Consider the following 27,609-nt stretch of genomic DNA (forward strand, 5'->3'; position numbering starts at 1 on the left):
GCATCTCTGGCGCAGCAAGGACTGTGCTGTGTTCATCAAAACATTTCTACTTTTTTCCTGGGGAAATACAAAATAACAGCAGAAGTGACCCACATCATTGCCAGACCTGGCCCCTAAAAAGGTCCCACATGACCTTTCTCACTCTCCCTTTCTGAGCGGCTGTGAGCAAATGTCTCCAGTACAGCTGAGCCGAACAATGGAGAAGCTTAGAGCCCTACTCCGCCACGTGGAAGGGAGCTACCCAGGTGAGCCTCCTAACCCATATCTGACCAGGACAAGAGGAAATAACAGATTTCTACTGTAGTAAGTCACTGAAATTTGGGGGGGGGGGTGTTTTTTACAGAAGCTAACAAGTGTTACCCTAGCATACTATCCTTTTTAGAGACTGATTTTCCAGCCTTCCTTTCAATTATGATACCCTTCCAACAAATCATTTTCCTGCGCAAGTTAGCCAGAGTCCAATTCTGTTGCTTCCAACCACAGTTCTTGATGGACCTATCATCAGTAATAATTTAAATAGCCAGATAAAGAATTATGACCAGTGAGATTAAACCATGTCATCTCATTTGAGACTGTAGACATTTATTGTACTGACCCTTTATGAGTCAACAAATACATACTTAGCACTGACTAACATTTAAGAGGCATAAAATATTGGTTACAGATTCTACCCATTTATCATTTAAAAAAACATTCACACCAGCCCCTTTACATTAGCCACTCTGCTAGGCATTACAGATCTAAAGACAAATAAGCATTAGTCCTTTACTCTGAAGAGCACATGGTCCAGTGCTACGGAGAAGCCTCCAATGTTGTGGGAGAAATCAAGACAAGTACATATGCAGTACCAGTGTTACCACTCACATGAAGTAAACTAGAATATAAGACTGATAGGTTCTGTCCTTGGCCCTTTCCATTTTATATAATCTTCCTGGGTGACTCAGCTATCCTTTCATGGCTCTATCACTCAGGATTCTCAAATCTATTATCTCTGATCCTTGCTTCTCCCCTGGGTTCCAGACCTACATTTCTAGTTGTCAGCAGGACATCCCTACCTTGGGGTCACTCAGGCCTCCCATACTCAACATGCCAAGAACCAAAGTCATTCTCCTGCCTCCCCAACTTGCTTTCCAACCTGTATGCTCTCTTAGTTGATGGAACAGCTGGCTACCCAGCTAGCTAGAAATCATGGTGTCCTTTTGACTCATCCCTCTCTCTCATTTCTTTTTTTACATTAGTCACCAAGATCCATCACTTCCATCTCAGAAATGTTTCTGTGTTGTCGCTTCTCAATGCACTGCTCTGGTTCAGAATCTCATAGGCTTTCACCGATGCTGCTACAGCAGCCTCGTAGCCCATCCCTCTGTTCTAGCACTCCTTTGGCATTGTCTACCCTGCTGCTAATTATTGTTTTGACCCTGAGATCTCACTTCATTCCTCTGTTAGTATTTCTTTACTGGCTCCCCAAAGTCTTCAGGACGAAGTCTAAATTTCTTATTCCGACATGTAAGAGACTTCACAATCTTGTTCTGTCAACTTTTTCCATCTTCACCTTTGTGAGTATGATGGAAAAAAATAAATTCTTAACTTTGCCTCTAAGTTATCCCTTTAATTCGCCTTTCCTTACTAATTGGCCAGCTGAAATTCCAACCAGTTTTCTGTTCCCCACTTCGTGATCATCTCCAAGAAGAGCTACGCTCAACTCCTTCCAGCCACCATCAATAGTTTCTTTTCATTCTTGTGGGATTAGTCCTTTTAACCCTGACCTACAGCAAAAGACCACAGTCTATTCTCTCTGGCTTCCTTGTGAATGAGCATCACCCTGTACATTCTTGTAACCAACCTGGAACCCATTCTATTTCTCTCATGAGGACTAAAGTCCTGGGAGGTCATTCTCTTGTTTGTCAAGGTAGTCACATCCCTCATGTTCATCAAAATTTTTCAATCCAAAAATTTTAAAATTGAAATGAAGCTCAAAAGTAACCTAAACATCTTTTCCTATACATACATGTCTCATTTATAACAACTCCTAAGATTTTTCCACCCTCCTGGGACAAAGAAATCACTACTCCTGAGAACGCTTATTCCATCTTCAGATGTCTCCAATTGTTAACAGTTATTTCTTCATACAGAGATGGACTCCTGCCCCTTGTAACCTCTACTCCTGGTTCTAGTTCTACCCAGCCACAGTCCCTCTTCTGTACAATTTCAACTGGAGATACTTCCCATGCTCCTTTTCCCAAGCCCTCCTTCACTAGATCAAACCTTCCCAGCTCCTCCAACCATTCCTAATGTAAAATTCAATGACTGAATCGCTGGCTCATGGAGGTTGCAATTAGCAAACTGTTGGACCCAGTTATATGCCCCCTGAGGTCTTCATCTCCTTGAGATTGACCTCAGATATCAGGTTGTTCTCTTGGTCTCACATAAAAGGAATACCTAACAATTAGGCCTGTAGGATATAACAACCAAATAATTAGAATTTTAAAAACTGTGACAATATTTTGAAACATTCTATAAAGGGTGTCAAGACAAAGAAGACTCAGAATTTTGCATCTGGGAAGTAAATACAGTGCTTCCTGTGTCCAGAAAATTCTCAGAGATTTCAAACTAACTTCTTTAAATAAGTAACACAACTAGTGTTGCCCTGAAAAGTTCACATGGCAAATATATCCTACTCTGAACATTTCTAATTAATATGGAACACAGTGGAATGATGTGTTTCTCCTCCCCAGACCTCTAGCATGTACCTGCTTATCTCACAGAGATGCTGCTTCTACTATGATGAGTTGATTTGCAGCCTCCCCAGTTTTCCTTTACCATGCTTTTTGGAGTGACACTGATTTCTGTTCATCTTTTCTCCCATCATTGATGACCATGTTCATCTGAGCCTTTCTTTCACCCACCTCTCTTTGTCCTAAGGACAGTATCTTCCCCCAAATGACTATATGTTTTGATCCAGGAGAATGCTCTTCTTATACTTTGCAGAATTGGGAACAAATTATTTCAAGTGGTTTTTACCTGGCCTCCTTTTCCTGCACAGGCAATTACCTCTCTGCAAATGGCTACACTGGCCAAATAATTGTGTCCGCAATTAGCTAATTGCAGGCTCAATGAGCCACTTGTTCCTTCAAGCTTAGCCATTAGAGTTGTGTGATTGGGCAGAAATTTATCTTTTTATTCCCTTCTGGTTTACAGAGTCACAGCAGATCCCAAATCTGATTTCCCTGCATTCTTTCACAATGTCAATATAAGCCTTTTTTTTTTTTTAACTTCCTTTTGTATATCTGTCATACTTCCCATTCTTCTACAGATCACAGCAGCTACACTTTAAATGTTAGACCCAAAGAATATGTATTTGAATTAAGTCAACCCTCTAATAAGGGTTAATTATTACTAATTAAAGGGTTAATTATTAATAAATAATCACCTTTATCCATTCTATAAACCATAAAAGTAAGGCAGCAGAACAGCTGACTTGCCAAAGGCACACAGTCATAATAGAGTAAAACTAAAAATCCCAAATAGCTGATTCCACTTTCTCCCTGGGCCCTGAGTTTCCCACATAGGGTAAAATTAACCTTCAACCTCATTTGCCTTTAAAAGAAAGCACCGTTAAACATTCCTCCAAAGTGTTATCACCTGGCTTCTTGGAAACTATAAAAAAATGTCATTTCATCTAAAAAATGGCCTCAAGTGTTTACCTTTCCTCCTACAATTAATGCAGTTTCTTTTCTAAATTTCTGTATTTTTATTCTAATTTTCTTGTACAACCAACGTTTATAGAACATGAAATGTGTGCTCAATTTGCAGTTTCATACAAGGTCATTTCCCACTGACATTCCTCCAATCCACAAAAGAGGACAAATAGCCGAAAATAATGAATTTTCCTTTATGAAGAAATTAATATTAATAAGGATTAGTTATATTTGCTTTGAGAATGATTCAGACGCTTTTAGGTTTCAAGGCATTGCCTTCCAATTAAACCCTAGCAGATTCTCCAATAGCTCTTTCCATCAGGCACATTTTATTGTTAAACTCTCCAATTTACAGCCACCCTTCCTCATGATCATCTTAAGTGTAGGTAACTGAATGGAAAAAGATTCCTGACATCTTGGGAGATCCCCACTCACCAATGAATTCTTATCTCTCAGTTGTCTCTACTCTGCTTCAAAGCCTCTGGCATTTTCTTCAACGCTTAGCACACAAGAAAAGGTAAGTAAAGTGTAAGAGCAAAGAGAAATTGGGGTTAAAGGTACACAAGTGGAAAGGAGAGAAAAAAACAACCCTGAGAAAGCAGAAGAGACATCAGGACAGTGCCAAAAAGGGCCTCCAAGAAACAAGATACAATAAATAGGGCTACGGCTCATAAAGAGCATATTCTAAAACCAGTTTGTGCACAAGAAATAAAGCCTGCGTATGCAAGCTGCTGGAATGCTCAGGGAAAAGTAAGGGGAGGGAACAGTGCAAGCAGTCTAAGATATAAATGCTGCTGATGGTTTTCACTTACCCAACACCAGCAGCTCTGCCAAGTCCTCATTTTTGCCCTCCAGGTCATCAGGGGTAGTGATGATACAGTAATAGAGTCCGCTGTCTCCCCACATGAGTTTTCCAATTTGAAGATCTGCATCTGTTATCATAAAAAGAAGTGCCCATTCCTAAAACTTCCCCCTGAAAGGAAAACACTGGACAATCGAAGGTGAGAGAGGGGCCCTTCCAGAAGGAATGGCTGCCGAGTTCTACTTCTCCACCTAGATGGTGGTTGACAAGATGTTTGCTCTATTTCAAATGAACAAATACACAAACAAAAACCCAGTAACAAACACTAGCATCCCCAAGGTGAAAGACTTAGGGCGTCCCCAGAAAGTGGTCTAGTCCTGGTCCAGTTTTGGGAATAGAAGACTGCTTTCAACTAACCAGGTCTGCAGAAGCCCCCAAAAGCCAGATACATTCCAGAATTACTCTGGACTCCTAGAAATGAGCTGGCTTCACAGGAGTTCTTCAAAATTCGAATGGTCAAATAGATCAGGTCAGACTCGTAGGCCCTTTTCTTGTCTAATACTTTAGGGAGCAGAAGAAAGGGTAGAACTGATACAGAACCACCTGGGGCTTGGGCCAAGGCATCTACCTGGTTCTGTAATGTGTATGCTTACATCCCTTCTCCCAGCAGAGGAACTTCTTAGGAAGTCTGCTTTCTGAGTTTGGGAAAGGGCCATAGAGGCTGATGTCAAGGTGTATTTGAGGACACTCTTTGGCTGGAATCTATTTCACTTCAGTTCTGATAACAAGCTCCTCAGACCAGAGGTCAGGTTTGAGAAAGACCATTTCCAAAGCTCATCTCAGTGTCTGTTCTAGATATTACACCCTTCACCCTTTCTCCCCTCACTGTCCCCTTAAGTAATTTGCTAGGCTTCTTGAAGCTTCCATTTCCATAAAGTCAAAATCTTGAGGGGTTGCAAGGCGGAGAGGCTGACATCCCCTTGTGTGTGGGACAGTGGAACGAATCTCCCTTCTATTCCCGGATTCAAAGCAAAGGTACCGTTACCATGCACAATCGTGATCTCTCTGCCCCTGTAGAAATCTCCCAGGGTGACGGTTGAGCCCTGTTTTGAAGCTACCACTCGAACAGTCCTCCTGCTGTCTAAACAATCCAAGTAGGGGTCCCATTCCAGGTTTCTTTTGCTGAGAGACTGGGCCCGGGGAGAGGACATGCCCAAGGACTCCCCCATGCGATCCTGGCAGTAGGATTTGAACTTCCACTGCACGACTGCAGGCTGATGGGAGGACGTGGAGAAGTGGCAGCGAAGCACAGTGGGCTGAAAGAGCATGGCCACCTTCTTCTTGTCAAGCACCGTGACTTGAAGGCCATCAGCCATGGCTGCAAAACAGAATGAATATATCCAAATGGTATGCACATTCCGGACCTCACCTCACACCACACAGTCATACCTCTCCACGCTTTCTCCATCACTGTTAATGGCATCCACATCCATCTGGTCATGTTGTCCAGAAACCTGCCTTCACTCCCAATATCTAGTCAGTCACTAAGCCATATCCCCTTGATCTCTCTCTCTCTAAGTTTTTATTTATTTGAGAGAGAGAAAGAGAGAGCATGAGCACAAGCAGGGGAAGGGGAGAGGCAGAGGGAGAAGCAGACTCCCCGCTGAACAGGGAACCTGATCTGGGGCTCAATCCCCTGAGATCATGACCCGAGCCGAAGTCAGACGCTTAACTGACTGAGCCACCCAGGCGCCCCTCCACTTGACCCCTTAACATCTTTAATATCTTCCCTCCTCTTTGACCTCACTACCATTGCTTTTGTTGGTGCCCTCTTCATTTCTTGCTTATATTACAATAATCTCTTGTCTGGTCTCCCCACCTACAGTTGCCCATATGCCATCCATTCTCCTTGCTATATAATTCAGATGATCTTTCTAAATCCGATTGCTATGGCTCTCCTTCTTAAAACCCTTCCCTCAACCTCCATGGCCTTCAGGATAGAACCCAAAGTTCCTGGAAAGGCATTGAAGGTGCCCCGTCATCTAGTCCCTCTTACCTCCTCAGCCTCACTTCTGGTGGCACCTCTATGTGAGCACCAAGAATAACCAAACAAGTAACAATTTCCCCAAGTGGGACTTGCTATCTCACACCTCTAGGCCTTTACACATGACACTCCTGGTTTCTGGAATGCTTTTTCCTCACTTCTTTCCTTGGAAACTCTTTTCCACCTTTCAAAGCCCAGGTTAAAGGCTTTCTGTAGGCCTTCTCTGACCCTCAATTCATTAGTCGCTTCCTCCTTTGTGCCATCAGAACCTCAGCATCCTCTTCTAGACATTTCTTATAATTACTTTGCAAGTATTTCTTTTCATGCCTGTCACCCCTAACAGACTTGTCAGGTAAGAAACATGTCTTATCTTGCTGTCCCAGCTTGTGAAGCCCAGAAGTACTCAACAAATATTTGATAAATAAAGACCATGAAGCTGGGAAGTATGACTTCAGGAGGAAGTGACCTCCCTTCCAGCTGATAACCAAGCAAAGGGGACAGAGATGAAGGGAAAAACGAAAGCTTTAAGAGAAATGAAGATTTTCAGATCAAAAGCAGTAGACTAAGTTCAAAAGCTTTGAAGGGTAATCAGAAAAAAGTGAGGAAAAAAACGGCTAGAAAGCAGATGAGAAGTGTAAGTGGTGAAAAGATCCAACCTGAGGCCTGGTGTCCAAGAAAGGGAAATTGCAGTGAATGGCAGACCAGGGGAGTGTTTGAGAGGCAAAAGGTCTCTATTAACTCAATGGTAAGATCTAGAAATTCCAAGCAAAGAAAACTTAACTTTCTCAATTGAATGGGAGAGGCAAGAGTTTCTAGCTTGATCTGACATTAGAAGCAGAAACAGAATGATGATGAGAGGCAGAAAAAAGGAATATGAATTGAAAGACATGATAAAGAGGTTCTGAATTAAATCCAGGAGCCTGCCAAGTCAGCTTCAGGAAGCTTGAGACAGAAAGTTTCACCCTAGAATTACAGTGGACTTGAGACACACAAGGAAGGACTAGTTTCCATGGGGCACCTTCCATCCTTTATTACGGCCAGTGTTCAAAATGACACTAGGCATCACACTCACTCTTACGGTTCAAACATACATTTATTTATGAATGTCTCCTATGAAGCACCCTCGACAAGGGCAAAATACCGCATTTGTGCTCATGTCTTCTGATTTCCAGACCAGTGTCTCTCCATTACGAGAAACCAGGTTCTAATTCTTCTGGGGAGAAAACAGTTTCTGCATTCTGTGGAATGAGGAAGTGCGAGTATTTGAGATTCACCAAATCTTAGTGTTTTGAACCTACCAAGCACTATAGAATAAATGACGGAATGCATGCACAAATGAATGGCTATTACTATGGGAATTTCTAGGATTTTGTAGAGAAAACCAGTTATATGTGTCATAAATAGCACGGTAGAGTAAAACAGCATTGAAATCACATAGATGGGGCTTTGAATCCCATCTGGCCACCGACTAGCAATGAGGCCTTACTGAAGTCTCTTAAGCAGCCCTCACTTACAAAATGAGCCTCATAATCCTTATTCACAGGGTTGTTAACAAACAACTTGCAGGGAGGAGATTCTAGAGCAGAGCACTGTGACCATGCCTAGTACTCTTGACTAATCCTCCCTCCCATTTCCTGCCTTTTCCCTCACCTCCCACACTGACGCTCCTGAATCTCCATAAACATTCACCACCAATAGGTTGGATTACAGCCAGAATATGTAGATCAGCCCCATCAAGGGGCAAATAAGTCCTCTCTGGAAGCTCACTGAAGAACCTCAGTTTCTAGGCTCCATTGTTTCCTTCCACCACCCCCCAAATATTGATGTGCTAATTCCACTGCTCCCTAACTCACAGAGCTGGACTGGGAAAAGAAATTTCTTCACAGTTTCTCCTTAAACTCTATTGCATTAATTCTTAACTTTGTAATTCTTCCCCAAATCCTTATTCACACTCCAATTTTCTAGGTAACGAAAAAGTGGCAGAAGTGAAAGGTAACGAAAAAGTGGCAGAAGTGAAAGGACTTCAGTTAGCAGTGGTTGAGGCTGGATAACCAAGCACAGGCATTGTTCCCAGTACAACGCTTTGTACTTGACCACGCCACCTTTCTTCTCTGCTACCTATTTAGGCTATACCTGGGAAATCACATTTCCTAGCCTTTGTAGGATAAATACAACCAGCGAAGGAGGCAGCTGCTAAATAAAAGTGTTGTTTTCTGTTTGTTTTGTTTCGTCAGGGTTTTTGTTTGTTTGTTTGTTTGTTTTTTGACAGAGAGTTAAGTGTGGGGTTTTGTTCATTAGGTGATTACTAAGAATAACCTCCTTTCCCAGCTCTGTTCTCTGTTAATGAGATTAACCTAACTTGACCAAGCCATTGGATTCCCCTAATTTTTTTTAAGGGTGGGGAGGGGCAGAGGGAGAGGGAAAGAGAGAATCTCAAGCAGGCTCCACACCCAGCATGGAACCCGACGTGGGACTGGATCTCACAACCCTGAGATAATGACCTGAGCCGAAATCAAGAGTTGGACGCTTAATTGACTGAGCCACCCAGGCGCCCTTGGACTCTCCTAATTATTAATAGAGATTAGTTGGTTCTCAGCTTATTCCATGACATACAATATAAATTCATGCTCCAAAGAATAAGGAATACAGTGTCAGAAACATCTGCCTTTTTATAACGTGATAGTTAACGGCATGGGTTTTGGAGTTAGTCCTAAATTAGAATCCAAGCTTTACCACTTCCTAGCTGCATGACTTAAGGCAAATTTCTCAACTCACGAATTTCAGTTTCCTCACTGGTAAATATTTCCTCACTGGTACATAATAATTGTAACTACCTTACAGAGTTGACTGAGGGTTAAATGAAATTTTAACCTAAGCACTTAGGATAATATGGTACATGGTAAACACTCAATAAATATAGCTGTTGCTGCTACTGTCAAGAACAGTCTGTTGACTTCTGTGAAGCTATGAACCTAGAGCTAGGTGAGCACAGATATCAAGATGGGAGATGCTGAATGTGTATAGTGCAGAATGGGCAAAATTGCACAGGAATGCTAGGATAGGTAATTATAAGTTCAATAGTGGCAGTGCCTGGGTGTGCCCATCACGGCACAAAGCCTTATGCACCTCCCGGAAATCAGAAAATGGAGGGTAACCATGTGTACATATGTGCAGGTATAATGGGAACCCTGGGACTCTAAGCTACGGATGGAGTTAGACAACTGGAGAGGACAGGACTGAAAATTTCAAGGAAAGGCCAGTTTATTGGACCTTTAAGGAAAATAAGAATGAAGAGTTAGAGAGAAAGTTGAAAATTCCAGTCTCTGCTTTAGCTCTATAAACTTCACACTGTAGGATGAATGCCACCCAATTCTTGAGCCTGCCCTGACCATGCCTATTAGGAACCCCATTCCCACTGAAGGGTGGGATCTAGAATTGCTCTTCTGGCCCTAACCCTGAATTCCAGGTGAGGGCTTGGATTCCTTAAACCCACTAAGCAGCATCTCTTTCCCTTAACCTGTGTTTATCTTGGACTGTGTCCTCCTGATTCGCAAACCATTTGCCCAACTGGGACTGAGCTCCAGCCTGCTTGCCTGGGCCATGATACCAGCCCCTTCTCCAGGGGATTTGGTATTGTTTTCTATATCCCTTACACATGACTGAACCAAATCTGAAACTGATGTGGCTAACCACCCCACTTCAAAAAACACCTCTCATGGAACCTCCATTCCTACCTCCAGGTCAGGCCCCTCAGAGATCGTGCATAATTCGGGTGAAAACTAAGATGGACAAGCCCACATGCACACTGAGATCTGGCCTGGGAACACCCTCCCTCTGGTTCCCGTTTCCAAGAGATCTGCCCTGGGGTGAGGTTAGGGTCCTGAGCATTGATTCTACTTCCTACAGAGTTTTTTCTATTTCACCACTTGTCAGACGCCAAAACCTAGTACTTCTTATGCTGGGGTGTATATAGGCTAAAAAGAATATTTTTGTATGCCCGGTAAACAAAAATATTCAGCCTCTTTGTGGTGTTCATGTGTGCATTTGATCTAAGAAATCTTATTCCTTCCCGTAGTTCCAACTATCATTATGTCTCAGACCCTCAACTCTCTGAAGCCTCATCTGCATGTTTCAACAAATACTTCAAATTCAACATGTCTAACCCCAGGCATAATCTCTTTTCCCCTGCTCCTTGCTTATAAAGCAATCCTTCCCGCCCCCCTCTAGCTCCTTTGCCAGTATATCCCCATCCTATCACCTCAGATAGAAATCATAGCTTTGATGATTTCCTCTCTGTCCCCGAATACATTTGGTTGGTCACTAAATCTCAACATCTCCCAAATTTGACCCTTCCTTATTTCCATTGCCACCTCCTTAAATTAGGTTCCTATTCCTTCTACTAGATATTAATCATGAAATGCTTGCTATGTGTCAGAAATTGCGTTAAGCATTATTCATGAATCTTAATGAATCTTAATGAATTTTTTTAAAAAATTCTATAAAGTAGGTACTATTATCATACTCATTTTATAGATGAAGAACCTGAATCTCAGAGAGTGTATGTTCAGGCATGAACCCAGGCTGACTGGCTGCAAAGCTCTTAACCATAACTTTACATAGGCCTTCATTACCTCCTCAGTCTTACAATAGCCTCCTAAGTGGCCTCGGTACTTCCAGCCCAATACATTCTCCACACTTTTTATCTAGAATTTTTTTTAACATATCTAATCATGTCCATCCCGTGCTTTAAGGCCTCCACTGATTTCCAAGATAAGACCCGAATGCCTAGACATGGCATATAAGGTCTTCCCTGTGATTTGGCCCCCAAGCACACCCCAGACATATGAAAATCATTTTCATTCTTTAACTATCAATCTGTTATTCCTTTCACCTGGAGAAACACAAGAGCATGTAACTGAAGGAGGCCCTGGCAGCCAGAGAGAGAGAAGCACTGAGTGTGGGTCCTGCAAGGCTGGGGCTCTGAGTCCAGGCACTGGTGACACTGTAAGGGACTTCTGCGTCAGTGCTCTTATAAAGAGATTTACAGAGGTGAGGAAAGAATCTGCGTTTCATCCTACAAACGAAAGCAAGTATTGTAGAACACCGGAGAGAAACGGTTAGGGAAGAGAGCAAAAGACAGAAAAAGAAGTGCAGCAAGGTAAGGGATCATCCTGCATAGACGGCACCCATAGAAATTAGGATTCCTGACCGAAAGCTGCACCAGACAGCATACTGCAGGTCATGTGTGAAGACCGGAGATTATGTTCTCTTGTGCATTTGCAGACGAGGGAATCCTCAGTCTCAGACTCCCAGACCATTGCTGTAGTTTTTACTGTGCCCTTGATGAACAGAGAAACTGCCCTTGACTATCTAATTCAAATTCAATCAAAAACATATTTTAAAACACTATGTTAAGTTCTGGGAAAAATCAATTGAAAGACCAGTCCCGGATCTTGAGAAATTCAATATAAACTTAATTTCTTTTTTTTTTTTTTAAAGATTTTATTTATTTATTTGAGAGACAATGAGAGACAGAGAGCACGAGAGGGAAGAGGGTCAGAGGGAGAAGCAGACCCCCCAGCTGAGCAGGGAGCCTGATGTGGGACTCGATCCTGGGACTCCAGGATCATGACCTGAGCCGAAGGCAGTTGCTTAATCAACTGAGCCACCCAGGTGCCCTTAATTTCTAACTCTAAGGTCCCTGAGGGCAGGGACCAGGATTTGGTTGACTCTGATCCCCAGTGCAGAGCAAAGCCACAGAATATGGGTGAAGCTCACACAATGTGGAATGAATCAAAGAATGAAAGAATAAATGAAGGAGTGAGTCTGAATGACCTTTCTTAGCAGGTTATTCCCAGTGCAGAGAATGGATTCTGATGAATAACTAGAAAAGCTGCCTAAAAGTAGAGTGTGAGTGACAGCTCAGAGAGTAGCCCCCAACTCAGCTAGTCACTAGGCCAAGGAAGATCAGCTCCAAGTGCAGACAATGCCTCCCTTCATGCGGCAAAATAAGGTCCTGCCCCAATTCTCATGTAAAAGAAAAGGATTCTATACACAAGGAACTGTGTTCTTGCAAGAATAACAAAAGCAGTATCTAAAGCAAAGCTGTTCTTATTTTAGCATTTTCATTTTTTTCCCAAAGCAAGTTCCTTTTCCCCACTCCCCTATTCCTGCCTGCCAGCATCTTTGAGAGGGAGACCTATAAGCACAGCCCCATTTTATTTTATTTTATTTTAAATATTTTATTTATTTATTTGAGAGAGAGCACACACGAGCAAGGAGGAGGGGCAAGGACAGAGGGAGAAGCAGGCTCCCCGCTGAGCAGGGAGATGGACGTGGGACTCGATCCCAGGACCCTGAGATCATGACCTGAGCCGAAAGGCAGATGTTTAACTGACTAAGCCACCTAGGCACCCTGCACAGCCCCATTTTATAGAAACAAAGATTACTGTTGAAGGTCATGGAAAATCATCGTTGTAAAGATAGGCATCTTTAAAATTTTGTATACATCTCATCCATCTTTTAAGTCTTGAAGTCCCAGAAGTGGGATTTTGACCTCAGAATGCATGTTTCCCAGCATATCTTGGCCTTCAGATTCCTAAGGTTTCTCTTCATTCAGGATGACAATACAAATCTTCCTCTTCCTGCCTTCAAGTTAGATGATCTCTAAGAAATTTATCTTTTGTCTTCACACTTTTAACATATTGTCTCAGTTTCTTAAGGCACTGCTTAGGGACAACTGATGGGCAGGTTTTCTAAATGTAGGAGATGAATATGAAGTATCCACACATCTCCTCTGGGTTTGGTCCATAGTCTACATGAGGAAATAAAGCCTGTCCATCCCCCAGTAGCATTGTCAGGATGGGAGCAAAGTATTTGGAGAAATGTTGCCCTGCAGGCTCAAGGTTTAAAGGTAAAGAGAATGCAGATTGGATCTTTTTCCCCCCCTAAAAAAATAGGAATCATTCGTCTTCCTGATATACCTGGGTTAAAAAATAAAATAAAAAGACTTTACAAAGAATCGTAGACATTCCCTTGGTATTTGCCTAATACCTAAGCCTGATTATCCAGCTTTCCCACTGGCTCTCTAAGTTAATCAGCTGCCTTCCAGCAAGTTCCTTTCCTACCTAAATTGGCCAGGATAAGCTTCTCTTGTCTGCTATCATGACACCTGATTGCTCGATCCATTTTACGGTTAGGGTGACAAGATGTACCATTTGGAGATTTTTTAAAAATATGACAGCATTCTTGTATATTTTCTCCCCAATAGTCCCCAAAGGCACCAATAGCTATGGTAAACACCAGTGCTGCCCTTGCCCAAGTAGGCTTTGCTCATGGCCTAATTATTATTTGCTACCCATAACTCTGGTACTCTTGCACACTGAGCTTGCCATTCATTAAGCATATGTCCTGTGTGTCCAACTGAGCCATGCTTTCCCATTCTCAGCTGCCACTGTGCAGATAAAAGCCAGAAGCATATCTCTTTTCTGTCTCATTTGCCGTGTCTTCCAGAGATCTGAAATGAGCTCATGAGTAATGTCTAGCTGGCCTACCTACTGTTCCAATGGGACCAAAGCTGCACTAAAAGAGGTTAGTCCCTATCCTGCAAGGCAGATGTACTTTGGAAACTGTCCTGGTTCATTGGGTGGGTCAGCTTTCTGGGATGGACCAGCTCTTTGGACAGAGGAAACTCCCTTAAGAAAGTTCTGATCAACCTCTACCACCTTGTTATCTGTGTTTCCAGCTTAGATCTCTCACCTGAGCTCCAGACCCAAATACATAACGTCATTCTCCGTGTGGATGTTACACAGGCACCTCCAACGTGTCACTCTATAGAAGGAGACACTAACTGTCCCCTTCCATTAGGAAAGGAACTTCCCAGGTCTTAATATAGCCAGCCAACCCAACTAAGTACTACGTTTCCTAGCCTCTCTGTAGCTAGTTGTGACCATATATTCAGGATGAAGGTACATGAGAAGTGACATGTACAACTTCTAGGCCACCTTCCTAAAGGTGCATCACAAGCTGCATGCCCTGGCCCTCTGCTTTCCTTGCTCCAACAGGCTGAGAATGGCTCTCATGGGAGCAGTCTTGGCAGCCGCATGTTGGGAATGGTAGACTCACCACCAGGAGGTCTGGACTGTTAGAGGAGAGAGAAAGAAATTATTTTGTGTGACTTACTGTATTTTAGATTCTCTTTGTTACAGCACCTTAGACTGTACTTTAGTAAAATGCAAAATATTAAACCTTTATCTCCCTCCCTTACATGTTTCTCCTCCTGTATTAGTTCATGCCCATAAATGCCACCCCCAGCAATCCCAAGCCACAAACCTGAAGGTATGTTTGACACTCCTGCCCCTTCAACCTGCACATCCAACCATGCTACCACTACTCCTCCATCTCCAGCCACTCAGCCCACCTCTCCCATCCCCACTGCACCCTGTGACTTTGGGCTCTCACTATGCCTTGTCTCTCTTTCCACAGGAGTCTCCCGGATAGTCTCTGCTGCAAGTTTGCCCACTTCTAACCCACTCTCCACACTGTGGTCCAAATGAGATTTCCAAAATGCACATCTGATCATGGCACACCTTTGCTCTGATCCTTTTAAAGACTCCTTCCAGCCACTTCAGGAGCACAAGGGACAACTGGCCCCCTTTCACAGAGGGCCACTCTCTTTCATTCCCCAACCATACTAAAATATTTGTAATTTTCAGAAATCACATCCTCCCTGATTCTTGGCTTTTGCACATGCTGTTCCCTCTGTAAATTCCCCTTCTTCCATCCCACTTTCCCCCTAGCAATTTCTACGTATCCCTCCAAACTTGCTCAGCTATCACTTCCTCTAGAAGTTTCTTCTTGCTCTTACTGCAGTCACGGCACCCCAGAGAAGGACATCGCATTTGTCTGAGAATTTCCTATTTAGCTGTCTGTCTCTGTCATCAACAACAAACTCTCCCCTGCAGCCTTTTAAAGACTCTGCTACATAGTAAGTACTCGACACAGTTGTTGAATGATTTAACCTAGTTAATAGATCATATTGGTTGTTCCCAATTAGTTTTCCCTCCGGACTCTTGCCTTGTTCCCTATAGGCAGAGTGCACTTAACACTCCAAAAACCCTGGGCTTTTCTGCATGACATGCATGCCATAAGACATGTCCAAGCAGAAGCTTAAAAGGCATGTGCATGCTTTGGCTCTGGTCACTCTAGGCCCTCCCGCTGCCCTCTTGAGCCCTCTGCCACAACAAAAGCATGCCCAGACAGTGGCTGATCCTTCGTCCTGGGTCTCAGAATAAGAAAACATTTGGGGGCGCCTGGGTGGCTCAGTTGGTTAAGCAACTGCCTTCGGCTCAGGTCATGATCCTGGAGTCCCGGGATCGAGTCCTGCATCGGGCTCCCTGCTCGGCAGGGAGTCTGCTTCTCCCTCTCCCGCTTCCCCCCTCTTGTGCTCTCTCTCTCTCAATAAAATAAATAAAATCTTTAAAAAAAAAAAAAAAAGAAAAGAAAACATTTGGAACTGAGCCAAGTCTACCAATTCTAGCCAATTCACAGCTGACTCGCAGCTGACTTCAGCTCCCCTGTAATATGAGCAAGAACTAAATGTTGAGATTTGGAGGTTGCTCATTGCTGTATCAAAATGCTGACTAATATACCTATTTGGGGCTCACAGTTAGTACTGAGGGCCTACTGTGTACCAAACATTGTGCTAGGAGTTTTACATAATTCCACTTTAATTATCACAACAACCCTGTAAGGTACATTAATTTCCCATTTTTAAAGCCAAAGAAAATAAGGTAAAATATTAAGCCAGTATTCAAATCCAGGTCAGTTTGAATCTCATCCCTCTCCCTGCACTGCCTCTGAGTCTGCCTCTCGATGAGCCAAGGGCACGGGAGGAGTGATGATGCAGGATCCCAGCCGAATGGAGGGTTCTACTCCTCCTAATGCAGAGCACCACTTCCTGCAGGACGGTGGACACTGCAGGAGAACACGGGAAGCAGCACGTTCTTCTGGGTTCTTCTTTGTTTCTTGGCCCATAAAGAACACGAGTCATCCAAAATGCCTTCTTTCACTTTCAGAGAGCCAAAAGCTATCTCGAAGACCAAAATGTTAAGCCTACATATGCCACAGCTACATCCTGTGTGGTTCCTGGGTGCACAGCACCAGCCCCTCGTCCCAGATGGGCTCTGAGACGCCAGCAGTGTCTGCCGCCACTGGGTCACATCCTCTGCTCTCCTGCGCCTCACTTCTCATTCACGCCTTTCCTTTAGATCTTAGAATTTAATTGGAAAATCTAAATGCTATTTTTTTCTCACTTTTCCCTGCAATATTTCCCTGAGTTCTATGAATTCTGAGCCTCACTACCCAGTGCCCCGTAACAGACACCAGGTATGTTCACTTAAATCAAGAGTTCTACTTTGACCCACCGTGAGCAGAAAAGAAGATTTCCCTTGGATCCTGGCCCTTGACACAACCAAGTCATGTTAAGTCAGCGATACTGTTTCTTATTCTTTTAATCGATAAGATACCATGGACTTGGACAAGTTATGTATTCTCTGAGCCTTTGTCTTCTTACGTAGAAGGAGGTAGTATCAGCCATTCTTGCTTAGAACGATCAAAAGGCATAATGTAGATGAAAGTCCTTTAACATACAGAAAAGCATTATAGCATATAAATAAGCAAGAACAACCACATCATACCTTTTTTTATATTCTTGATTGCGGAAAAAGAAGGCATAAAAGCTAAAATGTTGGAAGGCGTGAAAAGGTGAATTGAGACTAGAAGGGACATCCTGGGGCCATGCTGGCTATAGTGGGATTCATCCCACCTGGTCCAAAGTGCTTGCCATCCTTTACCAGTCCCCAATATGACCACATTTCATCGTTCAGAGTGGACCCTCTCCTATCCACCAAGCCCTGAGTGCTATTCCATCTGTTCCTCTGAAAATCCTAACAACAGCTCTCCCTCCCCAGCTGGTGTCTTTCATTCCAATCATTAATGATCAGGGAAAGGCTGAAAAAAAGGGCTTTTCACTGGGTGAATTACAAAAGGAAGACTGGACCTGTCACTCTTTAGTTGTGACTTCCAACTCATCAAAATTAAATGGAGACAAGATTCTAAACCATAGAATCTTAGAACTGAAAGTGACTTCAGAAGTCATCTCATTCAACAGATTATGAGACCCAGATCCCATGGTTACATAGTCAGTCTATGGAGCAAGTAGGACTAGAAACCAATCCTTAACTCCCAGGTCAGGGTTCCTTCCACCAACCAAGTCCTGGTACTGACACTATGAACACTGTACTGAGCCCTAAGTACTTGCACTAAGACTACAAGCATAGGATTGCACTAAGACTGCTACTAGTAATAATTCCAAGTCTGTAGAAACTAGCCAACCAGCAGAATCATGTGAGTCTAAAATCTAAAGAGGGATACTGAGACAAGTCCCCTCCTCTGGTCCAGAGAGAAGCATCTGGCTGAGAGAAGGAGGGGAGTGGAGAGGGCTGTGATAGAGTGCTGAAAGAAGATGCTCTGGTAAGAGCAAGGTCTCTTCTGCAGGGGAAAGAAGAACAGAAGAGGGAGAGAAATTGAAAGGTATGCAGGACAGGGAAGGGGACAGTAGAAGTTGAGGTGTCAGCAGTCTCTGAAAGCGACTCTTCCTTCTCCAGGGCTAATATTAACGCTTTAACTCTCCGCATCCGAGCCTCTCGGCACACAGTCACCATACATCTACCGGAATGCAAACCAGAACAGGTAACAAACACCCCTGGATACCTCCTTCCCCCCGCCGCAGGCTGGGTTAGGAGCCACCGTGAAGCAGCCCACAGCACTTGGTGCAGATCTCCCTTATTGCCTCGGCACAGGCTACTCCATCACTGTGTCCTGCCACCAGCCTGAGAGTGCTGGAAGGCAGGGCTGTGTCTTACTCATCTTATTAACCCCAGCACCATGCCTGGACGTGGTGGTAACTCAGCCACTGACGAGGCGTGAACACCTGTCTTCCCTCAGCCACCACCTCTCCTAGGAGTTCCCTTCAAGATGGCTCCAATCTCCACTTCAGGCTTGGCTTGGAGGTGCCCCCTCCATGCTCTCCTGGCCCCTGTGTGGCTCACAGCTCTCATCGGAAGACCTTCTGCTCCCAAATCAAAATCACCAGAAAACTCACTTGAGTCACTGACTCGACTGACAACTCTTGGAGGGGAAGGACTGTGTCTTTTCTCTCTCTTTATCCTCGGCACCTATCCTAACGCTTAGCAAGCCCAGGAATTTAATATGTGCCTGCAGAGTGGATGAATAGATGAATGAATAAAACCCAAAGGCTACCAAAAGAAATGCTAATAGAGCAAGCAATCTTCATCACAGCGAGACCCAGGAGTCTCCAGGAAAACGCATCGCCTGCTCCCGCCTGTGAGTGTGTTCGCCAAGGGGACCCAGCGCCAGGGTTTCTCACAGCCTCTCCCGCCAGGAAAGGAGGAGACGCCATCCGAATTCAGGAACAAAGACCGAGTGAACCCTCCTTCAGGTCCTACTGCCGGATGGCACCTGTTGCTCAAACAGCAGCTGAGAAGCATTGTGTTGGTTCAAAACAACAACAATTTATTACAGGAAGCAGCATCACAATGACAATAAGAAATCATGAGGCAGACTTTAGCAATGAAAGACAAGGAAGGAGCTGCCTGAGACCGAGGGGAAAATAACTAAAGGGCTGATTAGAAATTGCTCAGCCTGCATTAAAAGAGACAAACAGGGGAGGGCGAAGGGAGGACAGGAAGAGAAAGTGGGGGAGGAGAAAGAGAGGGAGAAGGAGAATGAATGTGTCCCGTCCCTACCCCCCCCCCCCAGCTCTCTGACTCATTTTTAATCTGTCCTTCCCTTTCTCCCTCCCTTTGTACAACCCCCTCAAGAGAGAATTCATTGATTGGGCCGGACGGAAATTTCTTACCTTTCCTCTCATGGCTTTTCTGTGAACGATGAGTCTGAATCCATCTCATCCTTGACTGCTCCTCACCCACCCCCACCCCCCAGCCGCCATTGTTAGCTACTCTACTCTGCTGAGCCTGAGAGGCGGCTTGTCCAGAGCCTGAGAGGCGGCTTGTCCAGCTGCACACCTGACAGCCTGAGGGGATGAGGGGGGAAGCCGAAGCTGGGAGCAGGGGATGCCCGCCGTGCTCGATGGGATCTTGAGAGCCAGCCCCACGTGCAGAGCACAGAAGCCCAGCCATCAGACAGCTGAGCTGGCCCTGATAACTGACCTGTTGCCTGCCACCAGGCTGGGGGCCACCTCTCCAGGTACGGAGCAAAGAAGACACGGACAAAGCAGCAACTCCCCCCAAAATAAACACAAAACAGAACCCCCTGCAATGAAAAAACCCCAGAGAGGCAGCTCAGAAGAGTGCAAATGGGACTGGCCTGGGGTTCAGAGAACTGGGTTCGAGTCCCTGCTCCATCTCACATTTGCTGTGTGCCTATCACTTCTCTGGGCCTCCATTTCTATAAACTGAGAGGGCTGGCCTAGATGGCCTGTGGCCCCTTCCAATGATGTGATTCCAGCTCATAAAAAGCTGTTAGCCATCTAGCAGGGCCATATGAACCCCTTCGGCTCCCACTCCCTGCAAATCCCTCAAGTGCTTTTCTTGGGCACACCCTGGGGTGTCTGGAAGAGCATCTCGGACTCAGAGCCCTCCTGCCCCAGGATGCCTAGTTGACCTCAGGGAGGTGGTGATCCAGGCTTCAGGCCTAAGTTCCCTTCTAGTATGGTAACATAGAAGTAGAGGCAAATCAAGGACATTCAGAATCAGTGAGGGTGAAAGTGGAAGGCACTGGGAGGCCAGGGGAGTGGGGACACATGGATCAGCCAAACCCTGAAATTAGAGATGATTCATATTTGAATAATGTGGGAGGGATGAACTCAGAGCAGCCAAGAGAAGAGGCTAACTCTGCAGACAAGCCCTGCCCACCCCCATCCCCCAAACCTAAAGCCAGCATGGAGCAGAACCAGGGTTAGGGGTCCTTCATTTGGAAGAGGAAAAAACAAAACAAAACTGAGGCAATCAATAATCTTATTCCGAAGCTAAGGGAAATAGAGTTTTTGCTTTTCTTCTTATATACATTTACCCTATTTCAATAACTGCCTTAAATATTTTAAACTTCCTACTGACTTGATTTTTTCCAAATCTTCTGATTGGTGCCCCCAGAGGGGACAGAACTTCATTTTTGGAGGTGCTATTTTCTATTTCCTCTCCTGCCCTGCACTGCCCTCACCCTGTCCTCAAAACCTTTCTGATCCCTTGTTCCTTTCCTCCATCACTCCGTCTGCACCCTGCTGGGAATCTTTGTCTCAGCCCCTTCCAAGCTACCGAACCTTCCTACCCATCCTCACCAGCACCCAAGCTGGGCTACTTTGTGAGTCCCCCAGGGCTAGCTACCCTGCCTGGCCACTGGCCCCTCAACCTCGCAGGACCCTCGGTTGAGGCAACGAGAGACTTTTCAGACCGCAGGCGGGTGGGGAGAAAGTTCACCACTAAAGGGAGGGGGAAACACGGAGTATCCAGCTAGCGGAAGTGACTTTAATGCTGAGGAGAAGCTCTACCTTCTGAATATCTCTGCAATTTATCTTTATTGGGGGAGGGGAGGCTGTTTATTTCGGGAGGAAGTTCTTCTCCGCTATGGGACCACTCCTCAAATGGTACCAAGCGAGAGAGAGCAGGGCCCTAAACTCCACAACCAATCAAGACTCCGGTCCCCATCTCCTTCCTCATCCCGCGCCCCACTGCACCCCGGAGCCACAGAGAGAATGCGGCTGGGTCTCCTGGCTTCTCTAGGGAAGGAATTAGGGAGACACTCCTCCACCCCTCACCTCCAGAAACCAGTTCTCTTAATTAATGTCTCCTCCGAGCTTGCTTTCTTTCTTTCTTTCTTTTTTTTTTTTTTCCTAACCAGGCTCTTCCCAGGGCCCACAGCATCACAAACTCAGGGTAAGACCCAGAAGAACCGTTGTGTGGGTGAGGAAATGCCCAAATAATAGCCCAAGGAGTCAAACACCTGCATCTCGATCCGTCTCACTTGTAATGGGATTCTCCCCCGCCTCCTCCATCACACACACACACACACACACACACGCACGCACACACAGAGCCCCTTCCCCCACGTACGGCCGACCTGCTAAGCAGCTTTAAGCCCAGCCAGGGGGAAATGGGGGTGGGGGTGGGGTGGGATATACATATACACCGAGGGGATATACATAAAGTTATTCGCGTGGGTAGAAAATGACTCCTACCTGTTAGCCAGAAGAGAGCGATCCGCGCCAGCACGACCCCGTCCATGTTCCCCAACTTCCCATTCAGATGAAGGAGTGGGCCGAGTGGGGACCGGCGGCAGCGTCCGGCTCGGGGTAACCAGGCGGCAGCGGCAGCGGCAGCGGCGGGGTGGCGGCCGCGCGCGCGAGCGGGCCCCCGGCGTCCCTGGGCGCCGCCGCCCGCCGGGCCCGCCGCGCCGCCTGCCGAACGCGCGCTGCCGCGGGCTCCCCGGCTCCGCGCGGCTCCCGGCGGCGCTCCCGCACGCCCAGGCAGCGAGCGCGGCGCGAGCCGAGCGCCTCCCGGCCGCAGAGCCCGCCGCGCGGGGGAGCTCGGCCGCCGCCTCCGCCTCCAGCCCACCGCCCGGGGCTTCCGAAGTTTCTGGGTCACGTGCCGGCCCCGAGGTCGCGCCTAGTAACAAAGTACACGGGGGGAGAGGGTTGCGGGGGAGGCGGCCGAGCGGGCTGCGAAGAGCCGGGGGCCGTCGGCTCTGCTCCTCCCAGGGAGGCGGGCGTCCGGGAAGCAACGGGGTGGGGGGGCCCTGGGAGGGGGAGTCGGTGGACGCAGGTGGCTGTGGCCAACCTGAACCGGGAGAGGGACAGACGCAAGGGGGGGGGGGTACCTATGCGGACTTGGCATAACTTGTCACGGGACGTCGCCTAGCAGGTCCTCTGGGCAAAGGTGTTTGTTTCTGCTGTGCCCCCCTCCCCCCCCACACCAGTCTGCTTCTCTTCTTGGCAATGCAAGGACACAAGAGGCTCTGCAGAATCGGGAAAGGTAGGAGGGAGACCCGCACTGTAACCTTCTCCTGTGAAAACACTGTGAGGCGTAATAAGGGCATATAGCTCTTTAACAGAAAATATGTAAAACTAGAATGAAATAAACACTTATATCATTTACATGCGTCCAACTCTTAATCGTGAATCAGCCTTTTGGCTAAGATCAAATGTATTTGTCCAACACTTTTCGGTTTGCAGGGTGCATTCACATGGATTATTTCCATTTTTTAAACTGATCTGTCACATGTATAGGAAAGGAGTCTGAGTGTATATGTTGAGAGGCAAGTGAGAAGAAACTTATGCTTTGCTTAACAAGTATGTATTAAGCATCTACTAGGTACTAAGAACCAAGGCTACAATTTAAATAAAGCAGACTTCCTGCCCTTAAAGAGCTTCATCTTGGGTCCAGGAGAGGGAGGAAGGTTAGGCCATTGAACACATTTTGGTAGTAAAATGGAGCAAAGGTGATAATGGAGACATAGTGAAAGTGCCCTCAGAACACAATGGAAGGAGCAATTTAGGGAGGGGGGTCAGCACCACAAGAAAGAAATGGTAACATCTTCATTAGCATTTGCAGAATGGGGAAGATTTGAACTGTTCAGGGATTGGTGGTGGAAAGGGGGCAAGATAGGGAATTCTGGACAGAGAAAAGAAAGGAGACAAGGCAGGAAGGTGTAAAATTGCCTCAGAAACAGAGTAGTTCTAGGCTAGAGGAGAGTTCCTGGAGAGAAAGACCACAGACTTTAGAATGAATTTATATGTGAAAGAGATGAGATGTGAACATTAGAAATGGTGAGAAAGGACTCTGGACACTGATCTTTTATGACTGCTTGACATCTGAATTCCCTTCTTATTGAGACAGGGAAACTAAAAGGACCCATGAAGGACTGCATTTTCACTCCTCTTCCTGCCTCTATTCTTGCTAGGACCCGCATCCCCACCTCACCCATGTCTTATACTACAGATAATGTCTGTCCTCCTTGTACAGGTCAAGGAGTTAATGATTTCTTTGGAGTCTTCCAGCACAACAGATTACATCTAAGGAGTGACTGGGTGAGGTCGTCATGTAGATCACTAACTCCAGACATCTCGATGCCAAGACTTATGCTCTAGGGCATAAGTAACTTATGGAGGACACCTAAGCACTCATCCTTGTTTTGACTGGTTCCTGGGTATATGGGAGGACATGTACACCAGACCACAATCCTCAATAAAATACTCAGACCCCAAGCAAAGACAAGACTCAATCTCCTGTTCCTCTCTGAGTCCCTCAGATGCTCTGTCAGTATCTAGTCTCTCTGTCTTCAGTACCTTCTGTTCTCACTTCCTCTCACGTTTGATTTCTATCCTATCTTGCACAAAGCCAAGGAGCCCTCTTAGCTGGTCCTGTGGGACCTCAGACTCAGCCTGCCTACATCATTATTTTTTAGAAATCCAACCGTGGAAGTCTAAAGCACCTCCCCACCCACCCCAGCTGGGGTACTGGCCCAGGCCACAGGCATGGCCAGGGACCCTCTCATTCAGAGCTTTTTGAATCTGGAGCAAGTGATAAAAGAAGCGGGAATTCTTAATCTCAGGAAACAAACTGAGGGTTGCTGGAGTGGGGGGGGCGGGCAGGCATGGGGTGGCTGGGTGATAGACATTGGGGAGGGTATGTGCAATGGTGAGCGCTGTGAATTGTGCAAGACTGTTGAATCACAGATCTGTACCTCTGAAACAAATAATGAATATATGTTAAAAAAAAAAGAAGAAGATAGCAGGAGGGGAAGAATGAAGGGGGGAAATCGGAGGCAGAGACGAACCATGAGAGACGATGGACTCTGAAAAACAAACTGAGGGTTCTAAAGGGGAGGGGGGTGGGAGGATAGGTTAGCCTGGTGATGGGTATTAAAGAGCGCACGTTCTACATGGAGCACTGGGTGTTATGCACAAACAATGAATCCTGGAACACTACATCAAAAACTAATGATGTAATGTATGGTGATTAACGTAACAATAAAAAAAGAAGCAGAGACAGCAGAGAATCAGGTTTCGGCCCCAAGGGGGCGGGAGCACCCAGTGTTCAGAAGCAGCTATGACAGGGGCGCCTGGGTGGCTCAGTCGTTAAGTGTCTGCCTTTGGCTCAGGTCATGATCCCAGGGTCCTGGGATCGAGCCCCGCATCGGACTCCCTGCTCCGCGGGAAGCCTGCTTCTCCCTCTCCCATTCCCCCTGCTTGTATTCCCTCTCTCACTGTGTCTCTCTCTGTCAAATAAATAAATAAAATCTTAAAAAAAAAAAAAAAAAAAGAAGCAGCTATGACAGAGGTCAAGCCACCAACTTGCTCTGAGGTGCGATTTTGGCTGTGGTCTTGCATGTGCAGATCTCTCTGGGTTCCAGCCCATTTTTCTGCACCTGGCTCTTCAGCCTTCCTGGCATTTCTGTGAGCCACCCAATATCCTTTCATAAATTCCCTCTCTGTGTATTTTGGCCAGAGATGATTTCTGACACTTGCAGTTAAGAACCCTCACTAATATGCTATGTGAGAGAGATTTGGAGGACTATTTCCTTTCATAAAGAAAAAAGAAAAGAAAAGAAAAATAGAAAATAAGAGTAAAGGAGGTACCTAACATTCCCTATTAGGTTCTCAGCACAGTCCTAGGTGTTTTACAAGCTTTCTCATTTAACCTTAATGCGGAAGCTCAGGCCCAAAGAATGTAATTAACTTCTCTAAGATTAGGTAGCTAGTAAATGGCAGAGATAGGATTTGAACTGAGGTCTTTTGACTCCAACGCATATGCCCTTTACGCCATAAAAGGGACGCCTAGACCGGAAAGTTGGTATGAAGATGTATTTGTATTATGCTCTGCCATTTATTGTGTGCATGTGTGTGACTGTGTGTGCATGGGCAGGTGCACACAATGCCCAAAAGTATGGGCCATGTTTAGGGTCTAAGCATATAGAACAATAGTTTTTATGCAAAACTTGGACAACTTTTAAGAGTTGAGAAATTGGAAACGGGAGATGGACTGAGCAAAGAGAACCTACATGCATGGGCACTGGAAGTGGAAAGTGAGTGCCCACCGAAGAAGTGAGCCTCGAATGTGTGCTCTAAGTATGCACCTGTGTGCATGTCAACAGGGTTGCAGGAGACTGGGGGAGGAGCTTGTGCTAGAGTGAGTCATAGAACACCGGGGCCTTGTCCACCAACCTGGGAATTTGTTTTCTGTGTATCACTCTGCATGTCTACCTTCCAGCTGGAGAGGAACAATTGGTCTAGCCTGCATCTTCCTCGATGGCTGGGGCTCCCAGCCATCTCTAAGGAGGTGCCAAACCGGATTAAATCACAGTGTGTGCCCCTCCCAAATGCACCGTTATTACCAAGCTGATGGAAGGTTAAGAGAAACTTTGAAGGTACACCTAAGGATTCAAAACACGCAGCCTAGGGGATGGCAGTAGAAAAAAGGCAGAACAATGGTATTATTTTACTGTATTGTTGATGGTAGAGGGGGAGGACATCAGAATCCTGGTGTTCCTCCAAGTGTGGTTTTTGAACTTTCAGCCTCAGAATCACATTAAAGTGTTTGCTTAAAATGCAGATTCCCTGGCTCTTGTAAAAACCAAGATCAGGAACTCTGGGTGGGGCCTGAAAATCTGCATCTTAACTGCCTTCCTCCAGCACTTCTGAAGCACTCTAGGGTTTAAGAGGTACTACATAATTACTTTTATTGTTTCCCTGGGGAGCTATTGAGTGGCTGCTTGCAAATGAGCCTCAGATTCAGATCTGGTGATGCTCCAGTTATCCATTTCTTCTGGCCAGATAGGACAGATCCTCCAGGAGAGATGAGCTTTTCACAGCCCTGGCAGGGTCTGAATCCCCAATACTTCAAACTCTGTGCTGCAACCAGAGACAAACACGTCAGAACGTAGGCCTGGATGGGACCAGAGCAGGACTCGAAGAAAGCCATAGCGAGAATTTTGTGTCACAGGGATGCAGGGGGAGTGGACTAGCTGACTGCTTCATCAAAGCCGAACACTTTAGAACAGAATTAGGACATGAAGAGAAGTGAACCACCGCAAGGAGACATGCTGGTAGCTGGTAGCAACCCCATGGTTATAAATATAATGCGGCTGAATCCTCTTTAAAACATGATTTCATTGCAGGCACACAGGCATGCATGTACATGAATTCTGCTTAACATAGGTCTTTTTAAAGCACACAGATAACATCACATTTCTACTTCTCCTCTCCAGTCTTGACTTCCAGGAAGAATCTATGAGCTGTGACTTTAAAATAGATACCGTGTTTCTTATCTAAGTTTTGTTCAGCTTTCCTTCCCTTGTGCTACCTTTTAGGTTTGTTACCTTCCCCATCTCCCATATCTTCAAAACCACCTTCGATGAATTATAAGTTTTAAAAAAAATCAAAATTGAAGCAAGGAACTGAAAAAAAAAATCAGAGATTCTAGGTGCCCTATACTGGAAACTAGAAACATTTTCAATCTGGAAGTCCTTTCATATTGAGGAATAAATTGTTTCATTAAGAAAATGCTTTAAAGAAAGGAAATGCAAATGCAGGGTGCATGATGCCAAAATTTTTAAAAAGCTGTACTGCCAAGAACAGTGGTAAGTATATAATAAGTAAAAGATTGGGAAAATGTGCTGAAAATTCCATGTACTTGAAGCAGATTTAACCCAAAAACCTGCTGTCTCACGCTTCAAAGCTAAGGACAGGGGTGTAGGGTGCTGAATTAGGTGGTGTCTGCCTGCCCCAGCCGGAGGCCAGACTTCACCAACAGTGGGCAGCCTCCACTTTCTAATGACAATTTCCCTGCAGAGGACAATTTCTAAGGACAATTCACAGAAAAAGGAGCAGAACATAAAATTGTATTACAGCATGGTCCCAATATGGGAAATGCACTTAAAAGATGGAAACAACAAAAGACTAAGAATGGTTATCTCTGGGTAGGATTGTTATTCATTTATATCTTCTGCATAATTTTCTAGATCCTCTAATA

General features: G+C 45.4%; 1 protein-coding gene across 12 annotated transcripts in view; it reads right to left on the reverse strand.

The window, feature by feature from the left end:
• ILDR2 (immunoglobulin like domain containing receptor 2) overlaps positions 1 to 22,106 on the reverse strand; it is a 58,266-nt gene extending 36,160 nt beyond the window's left edge. For 3 of the 12 annotated variants that reach the window (XM_078077918.1, XM_078077916.1, XM_078077917.1), the window contains exons 1-3: positions 21,819 to 22,100; positions 5,546 to 5,878; positions 4,511 to 4,630 (exon numbers count right to left, since the gene is read on the reverse strand). In XM_078077918.1, the coding sequence (XP_077934044.1) occupies positions 4,511 to 4,630; positions 5,546 to 5,878; positions 21,819 to 21,864 (499 nt within the window). In that variant the 5' untranslated portion in view covers positions 21,865 to 22,100. Of the gene's footprint in view, positions 1 to 4,510; positions 4,631 to 5,545; positions 5,879 to 21,818 lie in introns of all 12 variants that reach the window. The other 9 variants (XM_036076737.2, XM_036076736.2, XM_036076735.2 and 6 more) reach the window with 8 other exon arrangements.
• Between the last annotated feature and the right edge of the window lie 5,503 nt (positions 22,107 to 27,609).

This window comes from Halichoerus grypus, chromosome 7 (assembly GCF_964656455.1).
Source record: "Halichoerus grypus chromosome 7, mHalGry1.hap1.1, whole genome shotgun sequence".
NCBI lineage: Eukaryota > Metazoa > Chordata > Mammalia > Carnivora > Phocidae > Halichoerus > Halichoerus grypus.